The sequence below is a fragment of the Mastigoproctus giganteus genome, chromosome 13 (genome assembly GCF_048544385.1).
Source record: "Mastigoproctus giganteus isolate SK-2022 chromosome 13, ASM4854438v1, whole genome shotgun sequence".
NCBI lineage: Eukaryota > Metazoa > Arthropoda > Arachnida > Uropygi > Thelyphonidae > Mastigoproctus > Mastigoproctus giganteus.
The window spans coordinates 45,338,192-45,359,657 of NC_143587.1; the positions used below are offsets into that span (position 1 = coordinate 45,338,192).

The 21,466-nt window shown below is 39.5% G+C and overlaps 1 protein-coding gene across 1 annotated transcript in view; it reads left to right on the plus strand.

The window, feature by feature from the left end:
* The window catches only part of LOC150076004 (uncharacterized), a 220,368-nt gene that overhangs the window by 182,751 nt on the left and 16,151 nt on the right, over positions 1 to 21,466 (plus strand). The window contains exon 13 of the mRNA XM_090387231.1: positions 7,896 to 8,065. Within this exon, the coding sequence (XP_090243357.1) occupies positions 7,896 to 8,065 (170 nt within the window). The remainder of the gene's footprint in view (positions 1 to 7,895; positions 8,066 to 21,466) is intronic.

The following is a 21,466-nucleotide window of genomic DNA, read 5'->3' on the forward strand; positions in this document are numbered from 1 at the left end:
TGCAATCAGATATGAAGTTTTCTGAGCAATGCAGACAGACTGCTCGAGCAGGTCATGCGTTTTGTCAATGATATTCAGGAATTTTGCTAGCAGGGAAAAGGAGTTGATTGTCCCTCTGTATAAGACAATGGTCAGGCCACGCCTTGAGTACTGCATGCAGGTCTGGAGGCCTCATTTTAGGAAGGATGTAGATTTGCTTGAGTGTGTACAGAGAAGGGCAACAAGATTGGTGAGGGGAATGAAGGGATCCTCTTACCAAGAGAGGCTTAAGTTCTGCAAATTACAGCGACTGGAGACTAGGCACCTGCGAGGTGATCTGATTAAGGTGTATAAGGCCTTGAATGGGTTGAGCACGCTGAATTCTGATGGGATTCTTTCACTTGTTCAGATTACGAATGAGTATTATACACCTCGGATTACGAATAATTATTATGCAGAATAGATGTGCGGAAATTTGCCTTTAGCCAGCGGGTGGTTAATTGCCGGAACAAACTTCCATCTGTCGTTGTGGAAGTTGATAGGTTAAATAAATTTAAGGAGGAACTGGACAGACATTTAGAGGGAATGGTTGTGTGAATTTTTTTTTGGCTCGTACGCTTGCTTTCTTGCATCACGTTGTTGTTATTTTGGTTTTTAGGAGCATTAGCAACTAAGGCCATATTGCTTCGGGGATATGCGGTGGTCATTCCCTGACCTTTCCGCATCCTCCGTGTTTGGTGGTCACGGGCTCAAACCCCGGTCTAATCAAGAAGTGTGTGCTACGCACTGCCACTCCTGCCCACCTGGCTATGGGGCACCTTTCATCACATGCCACAATCACTATTGCTGCGTACAGGTATGTAGAGTTGCTAGAATGAGTGCAGAGAAGGGCATCAAGATTGGTGAGAGGAACAAAGGGGTTCTCTTACCAGGAGAGACTTAAATTCTGTAAGTTGCAGCATCTGGAGACTAGGCAACTGTGAGGTGATCTGATTGAGGTGTACAAGACCTTGAATGGTTTGAGCAGGCTCAATACTGGTGGGATATTTCCACTTGCTGAGATTAAGAACCTGACAAGGTATAGATTCAAATTGAGGAAAGACAGTTTTAGAATAGATGTGTGGAAGTTTGCCTTTAGCCAGTGCGTAGTTGATTGCTGGAACAGACTTCCATCTGTTGTTGTGGAAGTTGATAGCTTAAATAAATTTGAAGCGAACTAGACACATTTGGAGTGACCAGATTGGTGAAATGGGAAGGGTTTTTTTTTTTTTTTGCTGATGCTCTATAAGCTTGCTTTCTTGCATCATATGCTTCAACTAATGCTAATACTCTTCTAAAATATTACAGTTCACACTCATTTATATGTAGTATTACAGTGGTGATAGAGCTACGAGGATGAGAACTCATTGACTGAATACAGAACAAAACAACATTCCAATTTTGGATTTATCATCTACAAACAGTATGTGTGTGCTGACATCAACAAGGAAGGTAAAACCAAAACAATATAAAAGATAATCATCTGAATATACACATACAATGTATTTTGTAAAGTATCGAGACCCGTCTGAGATTTGAGAAGACTGAACCATACCCATCATCCACATGTCAGAAATAGGTATAAAAGCAACTACATTCATTTTACAAGTAAGCATACCAATAAAATATAGTAGGTTTTTATTTGTTATTGGTTGTGGTTTTGAACTTAACAGCTTCTGATATAAAATCATCATAAAATGCCATAGCAATCTGTTTGTGCCATTGTAGAAAACTGCATTACTACTTTATCAAAAGCAGCTGATGTAATTAGCATTAGCATTAGTAGAGGCATTTGATGCAAGAAAGCAAGCTTATGCAGCATCAGCCAAAAAAAAAAAAAAAAAAAAAACCCACTTCCACTTCACCCCTCTGTTCGTTCAAAATACCTGTCCAGCTGAGCCTTAAACTTATTTAGGCTATCAACCTCCACTACAAGGGATGGAAGTCTGTTCCACCAACCAACCACCCACTGGCTAAAGGCAAATTTCCGCACGTCCATCCTACATCTGTCTTTCCTCAATTTGAATTTATGTCCTCTCAGGTGATTTTTCTGAGCAAGAGGAAGAATCCCATCAGCATTGAGCATGCTCAAACCATTCAAGGCTTTATACACCTCTATCAGATCACCTCGCTGGTGCCTAGTCTCCAGACACTGTAATTTGCAAAACTTAAGCCTTTCTTCGTAAGAGCACCCCTTTGTTCCATTCACTAATCTTGTTGCCCTTCTCTGTACTCGTTCGAGTAGCTCTACATCCTTCTTGAAATGAGGCCTCCAGACCTGTATACAGTACTCTAGGTTTGGCCTGACCATTGCCTTATACAAGGGAATAATCACCTCCTTATCCCTGCTGGAAAAATTCCTGTATATCATTGACAATACTCCATGAGCTACTCTTGCAGCCCGTCTGCACTGCTCAGAGAACTTCATATCTGCCTGCACAACCACCCCCAAGTCCCTTTCATTCTCTACCACTGTCAGTGTAGTACCACAGAGTTGATACGTTGCTCTGGGGTTGCTGTTTCCCATGTGTAGTACTTTACATTTGTCAATGTTAAACTTCATTTGCCACCTCTCAGCCCATCTGCTTAACCTTTCCAGATCCTGTTGCAGCAGCATAGTGTCAGTAGTGTCCTTGTCAACCCTGCCAACCTTTGTATCGTCTGCAAACGTGGACATTAAGCTTGATATACCATCATCAATATCATTTATAAATACAGAAAACAATAATGGACCCAACACTGAGCCCTGAGGGACTCCACTAATAACATTAGTCCACGATGAGCAGTGTCCATTGATTACCACTCTCTGTCTTCTCCCCCTCAACCACCCCTTTATCCATAGCAGCAATTTGCCTCCAATGTCACACTGCTCCAATTTGTGTAGCAGTCTTCCATGTGCAACAGTATCAAAAGCCTTTCTAAGATCCAAGTATATAATATCAAAGCTATTCCCTGCATCCAGTTCTTTTGTGACTGCATCATAGTATCCAATCAAATTGGTCAGGCAAGACTTCCCCTTAACAAAACCATGCTGTGTCCGAGCTATAACTGAAGTCTTGTCTAAATGATCCTGCAGTGCTTCTTTAACCAGTGCCTCCATTAATTTTCCTGGAACAGAAGTTAAGCTCACAGGTCTATAATTACTTGTGTCAGCCTTTGATCCTCCTTTGTGAATTGGGGTCACATTTGCACATTTCCAGTCTATGGGTACCTCCCTGAGTCCAAGGAAGCTCTCATAATCCTTTAATATAACTGGATAGATCCCATCCACCCCGGGTGCCTTTCTTGTGTTTATCTTCAACAGTTTCTTCTCCACTTTACTCCCAGTTATTTCAAGATTCTGTAGCTTACTGCTAGAGTTGAATACACCTCTGGCATTCCCCTCGCTGAATAACTCCTCATGTGTGAATGTCGATGCAAAATATTCAAATAGTTTGTTAGCTACCTGAGCAGGATCATCAACAGTTGACCCATCAATATCAAGTGGACCAATCTGATTCATGCCCTTTCTTCTAGAGTTTACATAAGTAAAGAACTCTTTGCTGTTTTTCTTTGCATCCCTTGCCAAGGATTTCTCGTAATCTGCCTTCCCCTGCCTAACCTCCTTTGTAACTTGGTTGCTTATCAACTTGTATCTATCATAGGCTTCTGTGTCATGTGTTAATTTGTAAGTATCCCATGCATTTTTCTTCTCTGCCATATGCCTCATTAGTTCATCTGACATCCATTTTGGCCTAAACCTTGAATCAATATTTCTTAGTTGGTATTTAAAGCCTAGTAGCTTCTAAGATAAGTTCTTTGAATGCTTCCCATTTTGAATTTGCTGTTGGTAACATCATCAGTTGGTCCCACTGTATAGAATTTAAATACTGTCTCAGTCCATCGTAGTCGCCTTTATGGAAGCAATAACCCTTCCCTTTACCCCTAATGGTAGTTACCTCTTTGAGTAAATCCCACTTCAGCACACTGTGATCACTGCCACCTAGTGGTTCATTTATCTGCAGATTCTTAATGCATGAAGAATCACTGCTGATAATCAAATCAAGAGTATTACTCCCTCTAGTTGCCTCCCGAACATGCTGATGTAGAAAACAATCATCCAATAAATCCATCCACAAAAGCCCTGCTAGTGTGTCAGTGACCAGCCCCCAAATTTCAGTCAATATCTGGGAAATTAAAATCTCCCATTATAAGACTCTCTGATTTACTGGCCCACTCTATTTCCCTGTACAGTTTCTTATTATACTCATCAGAGTCATTAGGCCTATAGCACACTCCTACTCTCAATTTTGATCTCCCATTGCTTATGTCACACCAAACTGACTCAACACTGCACTGTCCAGTGATGTCGACTGGCTTCACTTCCTTGGTTTTTATGTGTTTCTTAACTAATAGCATACCCCCTCCCCCCTTCCTATCCTGTCTATCCTTTCTGTAGATGTTGTACTCCCCAAATTCCAGTTCTGCATCCCTTATATCTGTGTGACACCACGTCTCTGATATCCCAACAATATCTGCCTTTGATGTTTTGAGCAATACCTCAATTTCATCAAATTTATTTACTGAACTCCTAGCATTGGTGTACACGCAAGTGTACTTGCACCTGTTTCTATTCTTAGCTACCCTAACACAACCCATGTGTTTACTTGTACCGCAATGGCTCCCAGCAGTCTCTGAAATATCAAGCATCTTGTTCTCTTTCACCTCTGCCAGTGGCTACTGTCAATCTATTGGTCTTCGTCTCCCCCCAAGCTAGCAGTTTTCCGACACCTAACACTGCCTCGATAGCATCAGCAAATATTCTTGCACCCTTTCTATTTAAGTGTATCCCATCCCTGTAGAAGCAATCTCTCCTGTTAACAAGTACAGTCCAGGCTGAAAAAAATTCTACCGCTTGAGCCTTGCACAATCTTTCCAGGGCCGAATTGATCGACAAGGCTCTCATCATATACTCCCTCCTATCGTGTCTGGGCAGAATTGCAGACACTTTCAAATTCAACCCTAATTCTCGGCTTTTGTTCAATAGTGACCTGTACTTGTTAAGTAATTCTGTCGGTCTCCTACTCTTAATATCATTAGTAATTACTGGATGAAAATGCAATTTTGCTAATACAGCCAGGAAACATTTGGATAGACTGCAGAAATTGACAGAAAGAGGCTGCAAGGTGCACAGAAGAAGGATATGTAAATCCTATCAATCTCCATCAAATACTGTCAACCAAGGGTCCAAGGGAGCCTACAGGAACTGATATTGGTACAAAGATGAAACAATATTTAAGGAGGAGGGTACTTAGTGGAGTGAAAATACAGTGCATAGTACACTGTTTTCCGATCTGATAGCCATGTTTGGGTGTGGCAGATGCCTGAAGAATATTGTTTACCAGATTGTGTTTTCTTAACTGTGAAGTTTAACTGAGATACTGACTATCTGGGGTTTCTTGTGGTTCTGGCTTTGGACTATTGGTTGTCATTCCTGGAACAATGAATGCTATGTAGTGCTCTGATTTTCTGATATAGCACATGTCTTTGGGTGTGGTAGAGATCTGAACTATGTTGTGTACTGGAGTGAGTTATTATCCCAACTGTGAAGTTTGGCAGAAATACTGTCACTATCTGAGGACTGTTTAGGCCCCAGATGTATTGGCAGCCAATTCCAGAAGTTAGCTGCCAGTGCATCTCCATCAACATATTTTTGTGTTGTTAAATATTATTTAATCACACAAGTTTGGCCCAATTTACAACCCATTGAATGTGCCCGTTTCTTGTTAGTGAAAAGATTTAGAAGCATTGTGAAATGCAATTGGGGAAAACAGTCATTAGTAAAAAACCTGTACTGTAAATCTCACTAACTTGGATCCTCTATAATTTGAGTCGGTTTATTTTTATATATATATACATGTATTTTGTTTATACAGAATGGATATACAGCAAACCCCCGCTATTCGCGGGGGTTACGTTCCTGAGAAATGCCGCGAATACCGAAAACGCGAATACTGAGTTATGGCTCCCATAGTAATAAAGGGGTTCCGTTCCAAAGTATGAAATATATAAGAAAAACAAACTAGTCTAAAATTTTGTCTATGTATTATATGTACCTTCATAATATGACTATATACATAGACAGTACATAGTGAAATGCAAGCATATGGCATCGAAATGAAAATAAGAAACAATTTAATATTAAATGTAATATTTATTAGAAATTTCAAACAAATCTTTCAAACCAGCGTCTTTGCTAGCTAAAAAACTTATCCCGCCAGTGCTATCACCAGTTTCGCTAAAGCGTTGATAAGGAGTTTTGCGTTTTCACGAATGATGAGCGAATTTAACGGAATTTTATTTCGAGTTCGGTCTTCTATCCACAGATTTAAAGCCTTTTCCATTTTTTCTAATTTAACATCACGAGTTACAGAGCAAATTTTTGAAGCAATTAGCGCGTTTTCACGGACACTACGGCGGATTTTTTCTTCCGATTTCTTGATTGATCGTACCGTTGACTCATTGGTTTTATAATGTTTTGCCACTGAGGAGACACTTTCACCATTAGAAATTTTATCTAATAACTCAATTTTATTCGCTAATGTCATCACCTTATTTGATATTTTCACATTTCTCTTGTTATTCGTAGCCATATTTTTGTACGGGTTAGAAAGAACTTGTCCACAATTAAGTCACTTTCTTCCGTTAACACACTCGAAAAAGTCTGTTTTACACTGCAAAACGGTAGATTTATCACTTTTGTAAGCATATCAATTTATAAATTGATAAATTTATTCAATTTATAAGCATATAAATTAAAAGCAAACGACGAAACCTTCCATAACAAGCGCATAACACAAACTGAACAAGGATTAGCGAGAAACATTCACGCTCCCGATTTTGTCACCCCTCTCCCCTCACCCACTGAGTGCTGTTTTGACCGGGAAAGATAATTTTAGCCACGCCCATGTTTTTTTTATGGCGGAAAATATTCACGGCGCTTTAAAATTCACATTTTTTAGGTTTCATTTTATAGTAAATCAGCGATCGCGAATACGCGAAACCGCGAATACAGATACCGCAAATAGCGGAGGTTTACTGTATTCCTAAATGAGAATTTAATGTTACAGTGCCAAACTTTTTTTCAGAATGGTTTCACAGTCACTTTGTAAAAGAAATAAAATTCATTCAAAACAAAAAAATTGGATGCAAATGAAAATACAGTGCAGAATCAATATGGTGCACTTGGTTATGCCATAGTTCTGAATATAATGCAAGTGTAATCAGCTATTGCAGTGGTTTTCCAAAGTGTGAACTACTGAGCTGTTGTATTATGTAATATAAATATGTCACTGAAATGTTGATTGTACATAGAAAACTTGCAGAACAATCAATCAATCCTCTGAGAAGGAGGACTGATTTGCATTAGCATGTACTTGTATCTCCCTCTTCCCCAGGCAGGTGGGCACCTCCATAGCCAGGTGAGCAGGAGCAGTAGTGCATAGCACATGCTTCTTGATTAGACCGGGGTTCGAGCCCGTGACCACCGCATATCCCCGGAGCAATATGGCCTTAGTTGCTAATGCTCCTAAAAACCAAATAACAAACAAACAAACCTTCCCCAGGCATAACTGATTTTGATGATGCCCATAATTATAAGAACTTCTCTGGTCGTTTTTTTATTTAAAAAAAAAAAAACCAAAGAAGTTCTTATAATTATTGTTTGGCTAAATTCAGTGAATTTTTAACTTTCTTGCTAACCAGACATAAAATTAATTTATCTTAATAAAGAATTCATTGTGTAGGATGTGCTAGTATATAGTTTATTCTCATTATTCAAAAATTATTTAGAAAATAAATCCAGAGATCTTGTTTTACTCTTCTTATCTCCTGTTTAGGCAACGGGTCTGATCTCGTCATCTCGTTGGCTTGTAAAACGAGGAGAATTGGTCCATCTACATTTGGATGCAAACAGTAAAAGAACATTTAGTCGTAGCAGTCGGTGGACTAAAACTGCTCTCTATTTTTTCCTTTTCACTGATCTCTTGGTTGTTACTAAAAAAAAAAGGTAAGAAAATAAAAAAGTGAGAAAAAAAAATGTCAAATATGTATATTTTTAGTGTTTTTTTATGTATTTATTTTGCTAATAAAATGGTATGGTAATCCCAAACAAGAAAGGTTATTGGAACCTGTAGTACACTAGTACTGTGTTAGAGTTATGAGGACAAAAGATATTTAACACTGGACATGAATTTCTGTAGGCGCTAATCATTTTAAAGAAATACATAAGAAGGAAGGTTGTTCCAAAGAACAGAAGTAGAAGGGGAAAAATGAAGAGGTAATGCTAATGTTGCCAAAGCCAAAACATCATAAAAAAAATAATCTCCATGAGGAAACAGATGGCTCTCTGATTCCTCATCTTAAATGATACCTTGGAAGAAAATATATCCTTAACAGCAATGGTGTTAGTAGTCGCAACACATTCCTGAAGTGTTCCAAAAATCTCATCAAATGTTGGAATAAACTCTTGAATGTTCATAGCAGTTTTGTTGAGAAAGACTACAAATTTCTTTGTAACTACACAAATAAAACATTGAAACCTTTATGATTTGTCCTCATATGTACAAGACAGAAACAAAAATTCCAGGACTGAGTTTGTAGTTGCCATAACTTCTACATCACTGGAAAATCATTTTTGAAAAAAAATAATAAAAACCATGTGAAGCTAAGTCATTTGAATAAGGAGGATGTAAGACAGTTACAAAAGCCGAGAATTAGGGTTGAATTTGAAAGTATCTGCAATTCTGCCCAGACATGATAGACGGGAGTATATGATGAGAGCCTTGTCGATCAATTCGGCCCTGGAAAGAATGTGCAAGGCTCAAGGGGTAGAATTTTTTTCAGCCTGGACTGTACTTGTTAACAGGAGAGACTGCTTCTATAGGGATGGGATACACTTAAATAGAAAGATTGCAAGAATATTTGCTGATGCTATCGAGGCAGTGTTAGGTGGGTCGGAAAACTGATAGCTTGGGGGGGATACAAGGACTAATAGTTTAACAGTAGCCGTAGGCAGGGGTGAAGGTGATTCTTGCACAACTTCTATTAGAATAAGTAGCGACCTGGAGTGTGGTGTTGGGAGTTTCAGGGACGGATGGCAGTCCTGAAATAGGTGGGTATATATGGGATGTGTTAGGGTAACTAGAAATAGGAGTAGGTGCATGTATGCTTGCATGTATACCAATGCTAGAAGTATAGTAAATAAATTTGATGAATTTGAAGTGTTGGTCAAGACATCAAAGGCGGATATTGTTGGAATAGCAGAGACGTGGTGTCACACAGATATAAGGAATGCAGAACTGGAATTTGGGGAGTACAATGGGTACAGAAAGGATAGAAAGGGAGGAGGTGTTATGCTGTTAATTAAGAAAAACATAAAATCAACAGAAGTGCATCCAGTTGATATAGATGAACAGTGCACTGTTGAGTCAGTTTGGTGTGACATAAGCACTGCGAAAGCAAAAATAAGAGTAGGAGTGTGTTATAGGCCTAATGACTCGAATGAGTACAATGAACAATTGTACAGAGAAATAGAGTGGGCTAGTAAATCAGAATGTCTTATAATGGACGATTTTAACTTCCCAGATATTGACTGGAACTTGTGGGTTGGTCACTCACACACTAGTCAGACTTTTGTGGATTTATTGGATGATTGTTTTCTGCAGCAGCTTGTTCGAGAGGCAACCAGAGAAAGTAATACTCTTGATCTGGTTATCAGCATTGATCATTCTTGTATTAAGAATATGCAGATAAAGGAACCACTAGGTGGCAGTGATCACAGTGTACTGATGTGGGATTTACTTAAAGATTTAATTACTATCAGGGGTAAAGGAAAGTGTTTTTGCTTCCGTAAAGGTGAGTACGGTGGTCTCAGACAGTTTTTAAATTCTGTACAGTGGGATCAACTGACAATGTTACCAACAGTAAATTCTAAGTGGGAAGCATTCAAGGAATTAATCGTGGATGCTACTAAAAGTTTCATACCTATTAAGAAATATTGTTCAAGGTTTAGGCCTAAATGGTTATCAAATGAACTAATGAGACTCGTAACAGAGAAGAAAAATGCATGGGATGCATATAAATTATCAAGCGACTCAGAAGCCTATGGCAGATATAAGCTAGTCTATAATCAGGTCACAAAGGAGGTTAGGCAGGCGAAGGCAGATTACGAGAAATCCCTGGCAAAAGATGCTAAGAAAAACAGCAAGGATTTCTTTACTTATATAAACTCTAAAAGGAAGGGAATGAATCTGATTGGTCCACTTGACATTGATGGTTTGACTGTTGATGATCCTGCTCAGATAGCAAACAAACTGAATAAGTATTTTGCATCTACATTCGCACATGAGGAATTATTAAGGTTTGAAAATGGCAGAAGGTTATCAAATTGTAACAGGATACTTAATGATTTTGTAATAACTGGAAGCAAAGTGGAGGAGAAATTATTGAAGTTAACCATAAGAAAAGCACCTGGGGTGAATGGGATCTATCCAGTTATATTAAAGGAGGCGGCAAAGCAACTAAGCAAACCCTTAGCCATAATTATGAGAGCATCCTTGGACTCGGGGGAGGTTCCCACGGACTGGAGATGTGCAAATGTATCCCCAATTCACATAGGGGGATCGAAGGGTGACACGAGTAATTACAGACCAGTTAGTTTAACTTGTGTTCCGGGTAAAATAATGGAGTCACTGGTTAAAGATGCATTGCAGGATCATCTAGACAAGACTGCAGCAATAATTCAGACACAGCATGGGTTTGTTAAGGGAAAGTCTTGTCTGACAAATTTGATAGGATATTATGATGTAGTTACAAAGGAACTGGATGCAAAAAAAAATTTTTATATCATATATTTGGATTTCAGGAAAGCTTTTGACACTGTTGCGCATGGAAGACTATTGTACAAATTGGAGCAGAATGGTATTAAGGGTAAGTTGGTACAATGGATAAAAGGATGGTTAAGTGGGAGAAGACAGAGGGTGGTAATCAATGGGTGCTGCTCTTCGTGGACTAATGTTATTAGTGGTGTCCCACAGGGTTCGGTGTTAGGTCCACTGTTGTTTTGTATATTTATCAATGATATTGATGAAGGTATATCAGGCTTAATGTCGAAGTTTGGAGATGATACAAAGGTTGGCAGAGTTGTTAATAACAGTAATGGCAGTGTGCTACTGCAACAGGATCTAGATAATTTTAGCAGATGGGCTAAGAAGTGGCAACTGAAGTTGAACCTTGACAAATGCAAAGTACTGCATATGGGTAGAAGTAACCCCCTGAGAAACGTACCAACTGTGTGGTACTACACTTAAGGTGGTAGAAAATGAAAAAGACCTGGGAGTAATTGTGCATTCAGATATGAAGTTTTCTGAGCAATGCAGACAGGCTGCCAGGGCAGGTCATGGGGTTTTGTCAATGATATATAGGAATTTTGCTAGCAGGGAGAAGGAGGTGATTGTCCCTCTGTATAAGGCAATGATCAGGCCACGCCTTGAGTACTGCGTACAGGTCTGGAGGCCTCATTTTAGGAAGGATGTAGATTTACTTGAGAATGTACAGAGATGGGCAACAAGATTGGTGAGGGGAATGAAGGGATCCTCTTACCAAGAGAGGCTAAAGTTCTGCAAATTGCAGTGGCTGGAGACTAGGCACCTGCGTGGTGATCTGATTGAGGTATATAAGGCTTTGAATGGGTTGAACACGCTGAATTCTGATGGGGGCATAAATTCAAATTAAGAAAAGACAGATGTAGAATAGATGTGTGGAAATTTGCCTTTAGTCAGCGGGTGGTTAATTGCTGGAACAAACTTCCATCTGTCGTTGTGGAAGTTGATAGGTTGAATAAATTTAAGGAGGAACGGATAGGCATTTGGAGGGAATGGCGTTTTTTTTTTTTGGCTGATGCTGCATAAGCTCATACACTTGCTTTCTTGCATCACATGCCACTACTACTATTTGGAAAGCTAGTCAGAAATTTTCACATTGAGCAGAGTATTGTTTTTTTACTGGAAGATGTGTGAAGGCGCAACACCCTGGCAAGATGTGCAGAAACATCCAGATAGTGGAGAATGTAAGCAGTGGCAATAAGTGAACTGTCCTGGTTATGGTGGGAAATAGACCCACTACCATAAAGGTGAACCTTATCCAGAACATGAGGAGGATAGCTGCATTTGGACAGTTCCATCCTGATTCTGGCAAACTCAGCTTCCCTGTCTGTAGCATAGTGACAGTGTGGCCATGCACGATTGGACAATACCTTTGCCATGCTATGAGGATGCCCTGGGGCATGTGCAGATTTATAGTTGGTAAACTGTCCCCAATACGTCCCCAGTATGTCTGCCAGGGGCAAAGGTTGATGACGTTGTAGAGCGAATATCATCTTTTAAGGGCACAAAAGGTGATATAGTTGTACACGTTGGCACTAATAATATTAAGAGTAGGAGACCGGCAGAATTACTTAACAAGTACAGGTCACTGTTGAACAAAAGCCGAGAATTAGGGTTGAATTTGAAAGTGTCTGCAATTCTGCCCAGACACGATAGGAGGGAGTATATGATGAGAGCCTTGTCGATCAATTCGGCCCTGGAAAGATTGTGCAAGGCTCAAGGGGTAGAATTTTTTTCAGCCTGGACTGTACTTGTTAACAGGAGAGATTGCTTCTACAGGGATGGGATACACTTAAATAGAAAGGGTGCAAGAATATTTGCTGATGCTATCGAGGCAGTGTTAGGTGGGTCGGAAAACTGCTAGCTTGGGGGGAGACAAAGACCAATAGATTGACAGTAGCCACTGGCAGAGGTGAAAGAGATTCTTGCACTGCTTCTATTAGAATGAGCAGAAGCCTGAAAAACAAGATGCATGGTATTTCAGAGACTGCTGGGAGCCATTGTGGTACAAGTAAACACATGGGTTGTGTTAGGGTAGCTAAGAATAGAAACAGGTGCATGTATACTTGCGTGTACACCAATGCTAGGAGTTTAGTAAATAAATTTGATGAATTTGAGGTATTGCTCAAAACATCGAAGGCAGATATTGTTGGAATATCAGAGACGTGGTGTCACACAGATATAAGGGATGCGGAACTGCAATTTGGGGAGTACAACGTCTACAGAAAGGATAGACAGGATAGGAAGGGGGGAGGTGTTATGCTATTAGTTAAGAAACACATAAAAACCAAGGAAGTGAAGCCAGTCGATATCGCTGGACAGTGCAGTGTGGAGTCAGTTTGGTGTGACATTAACATTGGGAGATCAAAATTGAGAGTAGGAGTGTGCTATAGGCCTAATGACTCTGATGAGTATAATAAGGAACTGTACAGGGAAATAGAGTGGGCCAGTAAATCAGAGTGTCTTATAATGGGAGATTTTAATTTCCCAGATATTGACTGGAATTTGGGGGCTGGATACTCACACACTAGCAGGGCTTTTGTGGATTTATTGGATGATTGTTTTCTACATCAGCATGTTCGGGAGGCAACTAGAGGGAGTAATACTCTTGATTTGATTATCAGCAGTGATTCTTCATGCATTAAGAATCTGCAGATAAATGAACCACTAGGTGGCAGTGATCACAGTGTGCTGAAGTGGGATTTACTCAAAGAGGTAACTACCATTAGGGGTAAAGGGAAGGGTTATTGCTTCCGTAAAGGCGACTACGATGGACTGAGACAGTATTTAAATTCTATACAGTGGGACCAACTGATGATGTTACCAACAGCAAATTCAAAATGGGAAGCATTCAAAGAACTTATCTTGGAAGCTACTAGGCTTTACATACCAACTAAGAAATATTGTTCAAGGTTTAGGCCAAAATGGATGTCAGATGAACTAATGAGGCATATGGCAGAGAAGAAAAATGCATGGGATACTTACAAATTAACACATGACACAGAAGCCTATGATAGATACAAGTTGATATGCAACCAAGTTACAAAGGAGGTTAGGCAGGCGAAGGCAGATTACGAGAAATCCTTGGCAAGGGATGCAAAGAAAAACAGCAAAGAGTTCTTTACTTATGTAAACTCTAGAAGGAAAGGGATGAATCAGATTGGTCCACTTGATATTGATGGGTCAAGTGTTGATGATCCTGCTCAGGTGGCTAACAAACTAAATGAATATTTTGCATCGACATTCACACATGAGGAGTTATTCAGCGAGGGGAATGCCAGAGGTGTATTCAACTCTAGCAGTAAGTTACAGAATCTTGAAATAACTGGGAGTAAAGTGGAGGAGAAACTGTTGAAGATAAACACAAGAAAGGCACCCGGGGTGGATGGGATCTATCCAGTTATATTAAAGGAGGCAGCAAAGGAAGTAAGCAAACCCTTAGCCATAATTATGAGAGCTTCCTTGGACTCAGGGGAGGTACCCATAGACTGGAAATGTGCAAATGTGACCCCAATTCACAAAGGAGGATCAAAGGCTGACACAAGTAATTATAGACCTGTGAGCTTAACTTCTGTTCCAGGAAAATTAATGGAGGCACTGGTTAAAGACGCACTGCAGGATCATTTAGACAAGACTTCAGTTATAGCTCAGACACAGCATGGTTTTGTTAAGGGGAAGTCTTGCCTGACCAACTTGATTGGATACTATGATGCAGTCACAAAAGAACTGGATGCAGGGAATAACTTTGATATTATATACTTGGATCTTAGAAAGGCTTTTGATACTGTTGCACATGGAAGACTGCTACACAAATTGGAGCAGTGTGACATTGGAGGCAAATTGCCGCTATGGATAAAGGGGTGGTTGAGGGGGAGAAGACAGAGAGTGGTAATCAATGGACACTGCTCATCGTGGACTGATGTTATTAGTGGAGTCCCTCAGGGCTCAGTGTTGGGTCCATTATTGTTTTCTGTATTTATAAATGATATTGATGATGGTATATCGGGATTAATGTCCAAGTTTGCAGACGATACAAAGGTTGGCAGGGTTGTCAAGGACACTACTGACACTATGCTGCTGCAACAGGATCTGGAAAGGTTGAGCAGATGGGCTGAGAGGTGGCAAATGAAGTTTAACGTTGACAAATGTAAAGTACTACACATGGGAAACAGCAACCCCAGAGCAACGTATCAACTCTGTGGTACAACACTGACAGTGGTAGAGAATGAAAGGGACTTGGGGGTGGTTGTGCAGGCAGATATGAAGTTCTCTGAGCAGTGCAGACGGGCTGCAAGAGTAGCTCATGGAGTATTGTCAATGATATACAGGAATTTTTCCAGCAGGGATAAGGAGGTGATTATTCCATTGTATAAGGCGATGGTCAGGCCACACCTAGAGTACTGTATACAGGTCTGGAGGCCTCATTTCAAGAAGGATGTAGAGCTGCTGGAACGAGTACAGAGAAGGGCAACAAGATTAGTGAATGGAACAAAGGGGTGCTCTTACGAAGAAAGGCTTAAGCTTTGCAAATTACAATGTCTGGAGACTAGGCACCAGCGAGGTGATCTGATAGAGGTGTATAAAGCTTTGAATGGTTTAAGCATGCTCAATGCTGATGGGATTCTTCCTCTAGCTCAGAATAATCACCTGAGAGGGCATAAATTCAAATTGAGGAAAGACAGATGTAGGATAGACGTGCGGAAATTTGTCTTTAGCCAGCAGGTGGTTGGTTGGTGGAACAGACTTCCATCCCTTGTGGTGGAGGTTGATAGCCTAAATAAGTTTAAGGCTCAGCTGGACAGGTATTTTGAACGAACAGAGGGGTGAAGTGGAAGTGGTTTTTTTTTTTTTTTTTTTTTTGGCTGATGCTGCATAAGCTTGCTTTCTTGCATCAAATGCCTCTACTAATGCTAAATGCTAATGCTAATGCTAAATACATAGGTTTTCTGTAAACTGAAGTAACTAATTGATAACCTGCACGACAGACCAAAACATCCAAGAATGGAAGAGCATTATTCACTTCCATTTCCATAGTAAATGGAAATGGAGGAGGAGCATCACCGACCCCCGAGAAATAACTGCAAATTTGTCATTGTGTCTGCGCCAGAGTCTGACAGGAACGGACAAACCTACAAGTATGACCTCTTCCAAGACTTCCATAGTGATATTGTCTATGGAGGCACTATATAGGGCACTATCTGTCTATATAGGGAATCACTGAAATGTGACCTAACAAATATCCTCAATGGAGAGTAAGGTCGTTTCTCCCCATCCCCTAGTGTGGAATCCCTGTCCAACAATTGCCTAGCGAAATCAGTTGCTGGCTGTAGTGGAATAGACATGAACAGGAAAACCACAATGAAGGAAATCATGACCTCGTTCTCCAAAATATCAAAATCTCTAATAATTCATAAGAAATGAGCACGATTGCCAACCATGAACTCTCCAAGTGTTTGGAGAGTTCATACGTCAAGATGTCACAACAAGCGGCAATAGGATACAAAGCATCGTCCATTTTGTGTGGCTTGGATAAGCCATAAAATCTCCGAGGTTGGCAACCCATCACATGACATCTCCATCTCTACATAATATAAGGATTTGTTATCGTGTATCTTGTTTAAGTTGATAAAGAGGCTGATCACCTTGAAAGCTTCTTCATGCTTATTTTATCACTTTTATTTTCATCCATGTTTTATCACTTTTATTTTCATCCATGTTTTATCACTTTTATTTTCATCCATGTTTTATCACTTTTATTTTCATCCATGTTTTATCGCTTTTATTCTTTTTATATTAATAGTTTTTCTTTTATTATTTATTGGCTGTATATAATTTCATTTTTAATTTGTACACACTGTATTTTATATTTTATTTTATCTATCAGTTCCATGTACTTTATTTTTAATAAACTTCACTTATTTTGACTGTGTTTTGTTGGTAGAAGCAATATTTATTTCATTATAATTAAATTTATATTTAGTATAGATGAGGATTGAACCTGTGGTCTCTGCAGGTAAACTTTTTCTTTACATCTTGGATGATGGGAACTGATACTTTGTAACAGGTTATCTATTGGGAAAAAAAGTGATAAGTCAAATTTTGTACTGTAGTCTGCCTTAAGAATAGAAGTATGAAGTTTAGAGAGGTGAGATGTTAACAAACTTGACTCAAATGACCATGGTTCAAAAAACATATATTAATGGAGAGAACAAGAGGAGCTGGATTAGGAGTAAATGCAAAATATCCATTTATTTATTGCACCAGGTGAATACATGCTTAACTGGACACAACTTGCCCTATATCCAAGACCAGAAGGGTTTACATCAAGAATCACTTATACTACTAATAATAATAATAAACACACACACACAGACCTACAGATTATAAGATAGGATAGTGTCAGTACTTTCCTTGCAATATTGGTCATCTACAGAGAATAAAACTGTATCAACGTTAAGCTGCTGAATAATCTTGAGCAATGGATATATATGTGTATTCGGCTGATGTTAGGTGGAAGTTGGAACACCAGTTCAATTCCATCATATATATTCTGTGCAGATACAAAACTCAGGTAAAATAGGCCAGATGTGATTAGTATGTTGTTTGTTTTTGTTATGTTACGTTGTTTAACTTCTTTGCCACCAGAGAGCAGTGATCACCAAGAAAGCTGTTACCCAGAACCTGTACCTGGACCAACTACTATCACCTATGTCCTCATCAGATATAATCCAGCACCCACTGAAGGCATTGCTATATCAGTGGGTGTATGAGTGATAGATGTGGCAAGGATCAATCAAGAGAAAAGATTCAATTAGCAATAGGAATTAATAAACGCTTCCATCTATTACACCTGGGAGAATATGCCAACCAACAAACAGCCTGTAAACATTTAATGTGACCCAACTTTTTGAGTAGAACCCAGTTTAAATTTTCTATCATTGTAGTGATATTGTCTTTTTTAGTATGTTCATGGCCAGTTTGAAAGTTCACCCATGTTATTAGCCGATATTCTAGCCGACATTCCACAAAGAGGCGACTTGATATAGGAGAGTGGTAGATAAGCATATTTCAACAGCATATGAGATGGAAGAAAGAAGAATGGTTTTTATATAGCAAAGAATAGTAACTGGATTAGAGATATGAAGCAGCTGTTGTCTCTAAAGCCGCATCCCACATTTTATGTGAGAATTAAAACTAAGTTTAGTATCGAAGATTACTCCCAGGTCTTTATAACAGAGAACCAATAACAAGGGTAAAAATCAAGGTTTTCTTGGATAAAGATATGTGGGAAAATTTATGTTCCCACATTTAAAATGACCACTACAATAGCATTATTAATAAATAAATTGTTTTTCTGTGTCTTGTGAATTCAAATAGAGATAGCCCTGATTTTAATATCATCAGCATGAGCAGAGGGGCACTTGCATAAGCAGTAGAATTATAAAGTTGATAGCATTTGATGCAAGAAAAGTAGTTTCTAAGAGAGTAGTGATAGTAGAGATGCCCTTCTTCCCATAGTAAATGTGGGAGAAAAGAGAAGACAGAATTTGTGAAGTTAAAAGAGACAGAATGGTTAAAAGAGAGCAGTAGACCACCAGTCTTTTAGTAGTTTAGGATTATGGACTTTAGGGACGGAAAAGATAGAATATTCGTGGCAGGATGGAGGGTGTTTTTTTTTTTTTTTTTTTTTTTTTTTTGTGAGATCATATGTTAAATAGACTAATACACTGGTGTGCAAAACTTAAGGACCAACAATATTTCTAAAGGTTACAACCACAAAAATCTTTACTTAGGTACTCCTTACTAATGAGAGTAGATTCAACCTCAGCAGCGATTCTGGACGTCAGCTAATCTGGCGAGAGGTTGGCATATATGGTATCACCCCGCAAACATCACTGAAAGGGATCGATATGGCGGTCGAGGTGTTCTCGTCTGGGGAGGCGTTATCTTGGATGTACGTACACAACTCCAGATACTAGAAAGCAGTACTGTAGCCAGTGCACACTACTGTACTGAGGTAATCCTTCCCCATGTGCATCTGTTCCAAGGTGCCATTGGCCCCAAGTTCATGTTTATGGATGATAATGCCACACCCCATCACACTGCAGCTGCGATATGCTTTTGGAAAGTGAGGACATTGTTCATATGGATTAGCCTGCCTGCCCCCCCGATCTAAATCTCATCGAACGCATACAGGACGCTCTAGGGAGACATCTAGTGGCACGTCCACACCCACTAGAAAATGTTCACCAGCTGAAGATGGCATTGACAGAGGAATGGACGATGTTATTGCAAGAACTTATCAACAACATTGTTCTAAGTATGGACAGGTGGTGCAAAGCCTGTATTGACATTAAGGGTGGCCATATCTCCTACTGAGGACCACCTCTTCCCTTTGTTCCATCTTTGGCAGTGATGCATCTGTATCATGGCGTCCATTGCTATATTGCCATTTTTGAATAAAGCCCCTCTGTACCGTTTTGTTTCTGTTATTGTGTCAGTGTTGTTTCCTTCATTTCTGTACCTCACGAAGTTCCTTTGGTATGCTTTCCCATATCCAGGCCACTCCTATGAGAAGTTATAGATGAAAACCTGACTGGTCCTTAAAATTTTGCACACCAGTGTAAATCTAAAATGTAAGACGGGCAAGTTTAATAACAAAGTTGGGATTGTTATCAGGCCCAGTGGAATTAAAGAGGATCAAGCTATTAATGGTTGATAAAGCTATTAATTGAGGTCGGAAGCATTAAAGGAGAAATGAGATAAAAGATTCTCACAGAAAATGTTAGAGAGTAAAAACAGAAGTTAGGATCATTGAACCTGCCTACATGTTCAAGCCATGTAGGTCAGAAGGAGAGGAGTAATCAGCCCTAAAAAAAGGTTCTTTTTACCAGAGGAGAGGTGGGATTCTAAGAATCTACAAATTTTTACTTTTTTGAGAGGTGCAAAAATTGCATGAACCTGAGTATAGAGGTGACAGTAAGGCCACTAGGGGCTTTTTGTTTTGCCACTTTCGCTTAAAAGAAAAGGCAACACTCAGTTCCCTATCTGACTAGCATTTGGAAATAGATATGATGTGATTTATCTTAGTTACTCCTAAGTCTGGTGCTCATCTTGATTGTGTTCTAATGTCTCTGCTTTTGTCACTTTAGAAGATATTTTGTTTTTCATTGATTCTGATCAGAAATCTCTATTGTTGCTACCTAACTTGCTTCTTCCTTAATTAAATAAAATACTGGTAATATTACCTAAATATTTAAACTAGGATTTAATTTTTTTTTCCCTGGTAAGAGAGTATCCTTAATCATTAATGCCTTTCATTAAATTTGCACACACCGCATTGTCTAAGACTTGTCCTATTCCCATTTATACTAAGTTGTGGTCTAGCCCCACATTAACAGTTATATTCAAAGCAAAGTGACCCACCTACAAGAACTTTCATTAACACATACAAAACACGAGAATATCCTCCAAAATGATATCACATATGCCATCACTAAGGACCATGCTTTCTACACCTGTGGTCCTAACATTCTAAATGTTAGGACTAATGTTATTAGTGGAGTCCCTCGGGGTTCAGTGTTGGATCCATTGTAGTTTTCTGTATTTATAAATGATATTGATGATGGTATATCAAGCTTAATGTCCAAGTTTGCAGATGATACAAAGGTTGGCAGAGTTGTTAAGGACACTACTGACGCTATGCTGCTGCTGCTGCAGCAGGATCTGGAAAGGTTGAGCAGATGGACTGAGAAGTGGCAAATGAAGTTTAACATTGACAAATGTAAAGTACTACATATGGGAAGCAGTAACCCCAGAGTGATGTATCAACTCTGTGGTACTACACTGACAGTGGTAGAGAACAAAAAGGACCTGAGGGTAATTGTGCAGGCAGATATGAAGTTTCCTGAGCAGTGCAGACGGTCTGCAAGAGTAGCTCATAGTGTCTTGTCAATGAAATACAGGAATTTTTCTAGCAGGGATAAGGAGGTGATTATTCCCTTGTATAAGGCAATGGTCAGGCCACACCTTGAGTACTGTATACAGGTCTCGAGGCCTCATTTTAAGAAGGATGTAGAGCTGTTGGAACTAGTACAGAGAAGGGCAACAAGATTAGTGAATGGAACAAAGGGTTGCTCTTACGAAGAAAGGCTTAAATTTTGCAAATTACAGTGTCTGGAGACTAGGCACCTGCGAGGTGATCTGATAGAGGTGTATAAAGCCTTGAATGGTTTGAGCATGCTCAATGCTGAGGGGATTTTTCCTCTTGCTCAGAATAATCACCCCTGAGAGGACATAAATTCAAATTGAGGAAAGACAGATGTAGGATAGATGTTCGGAAATTTGCCTTTAGTCAGCGGGTAGTTGGTTGGTGGAACAGACTTCCATCCCTTGTTGTGGAAGTTGATAGCCTAAATAAATTTAAGGCTCAGCTGGACAGGTATTTCAAATGAACGGAAGGGTGAAGTGGAAGTGGGTTTTTTTTTTTTTTGGCTGATGCTGCATAAGCTTGCTTTCTTGCATCA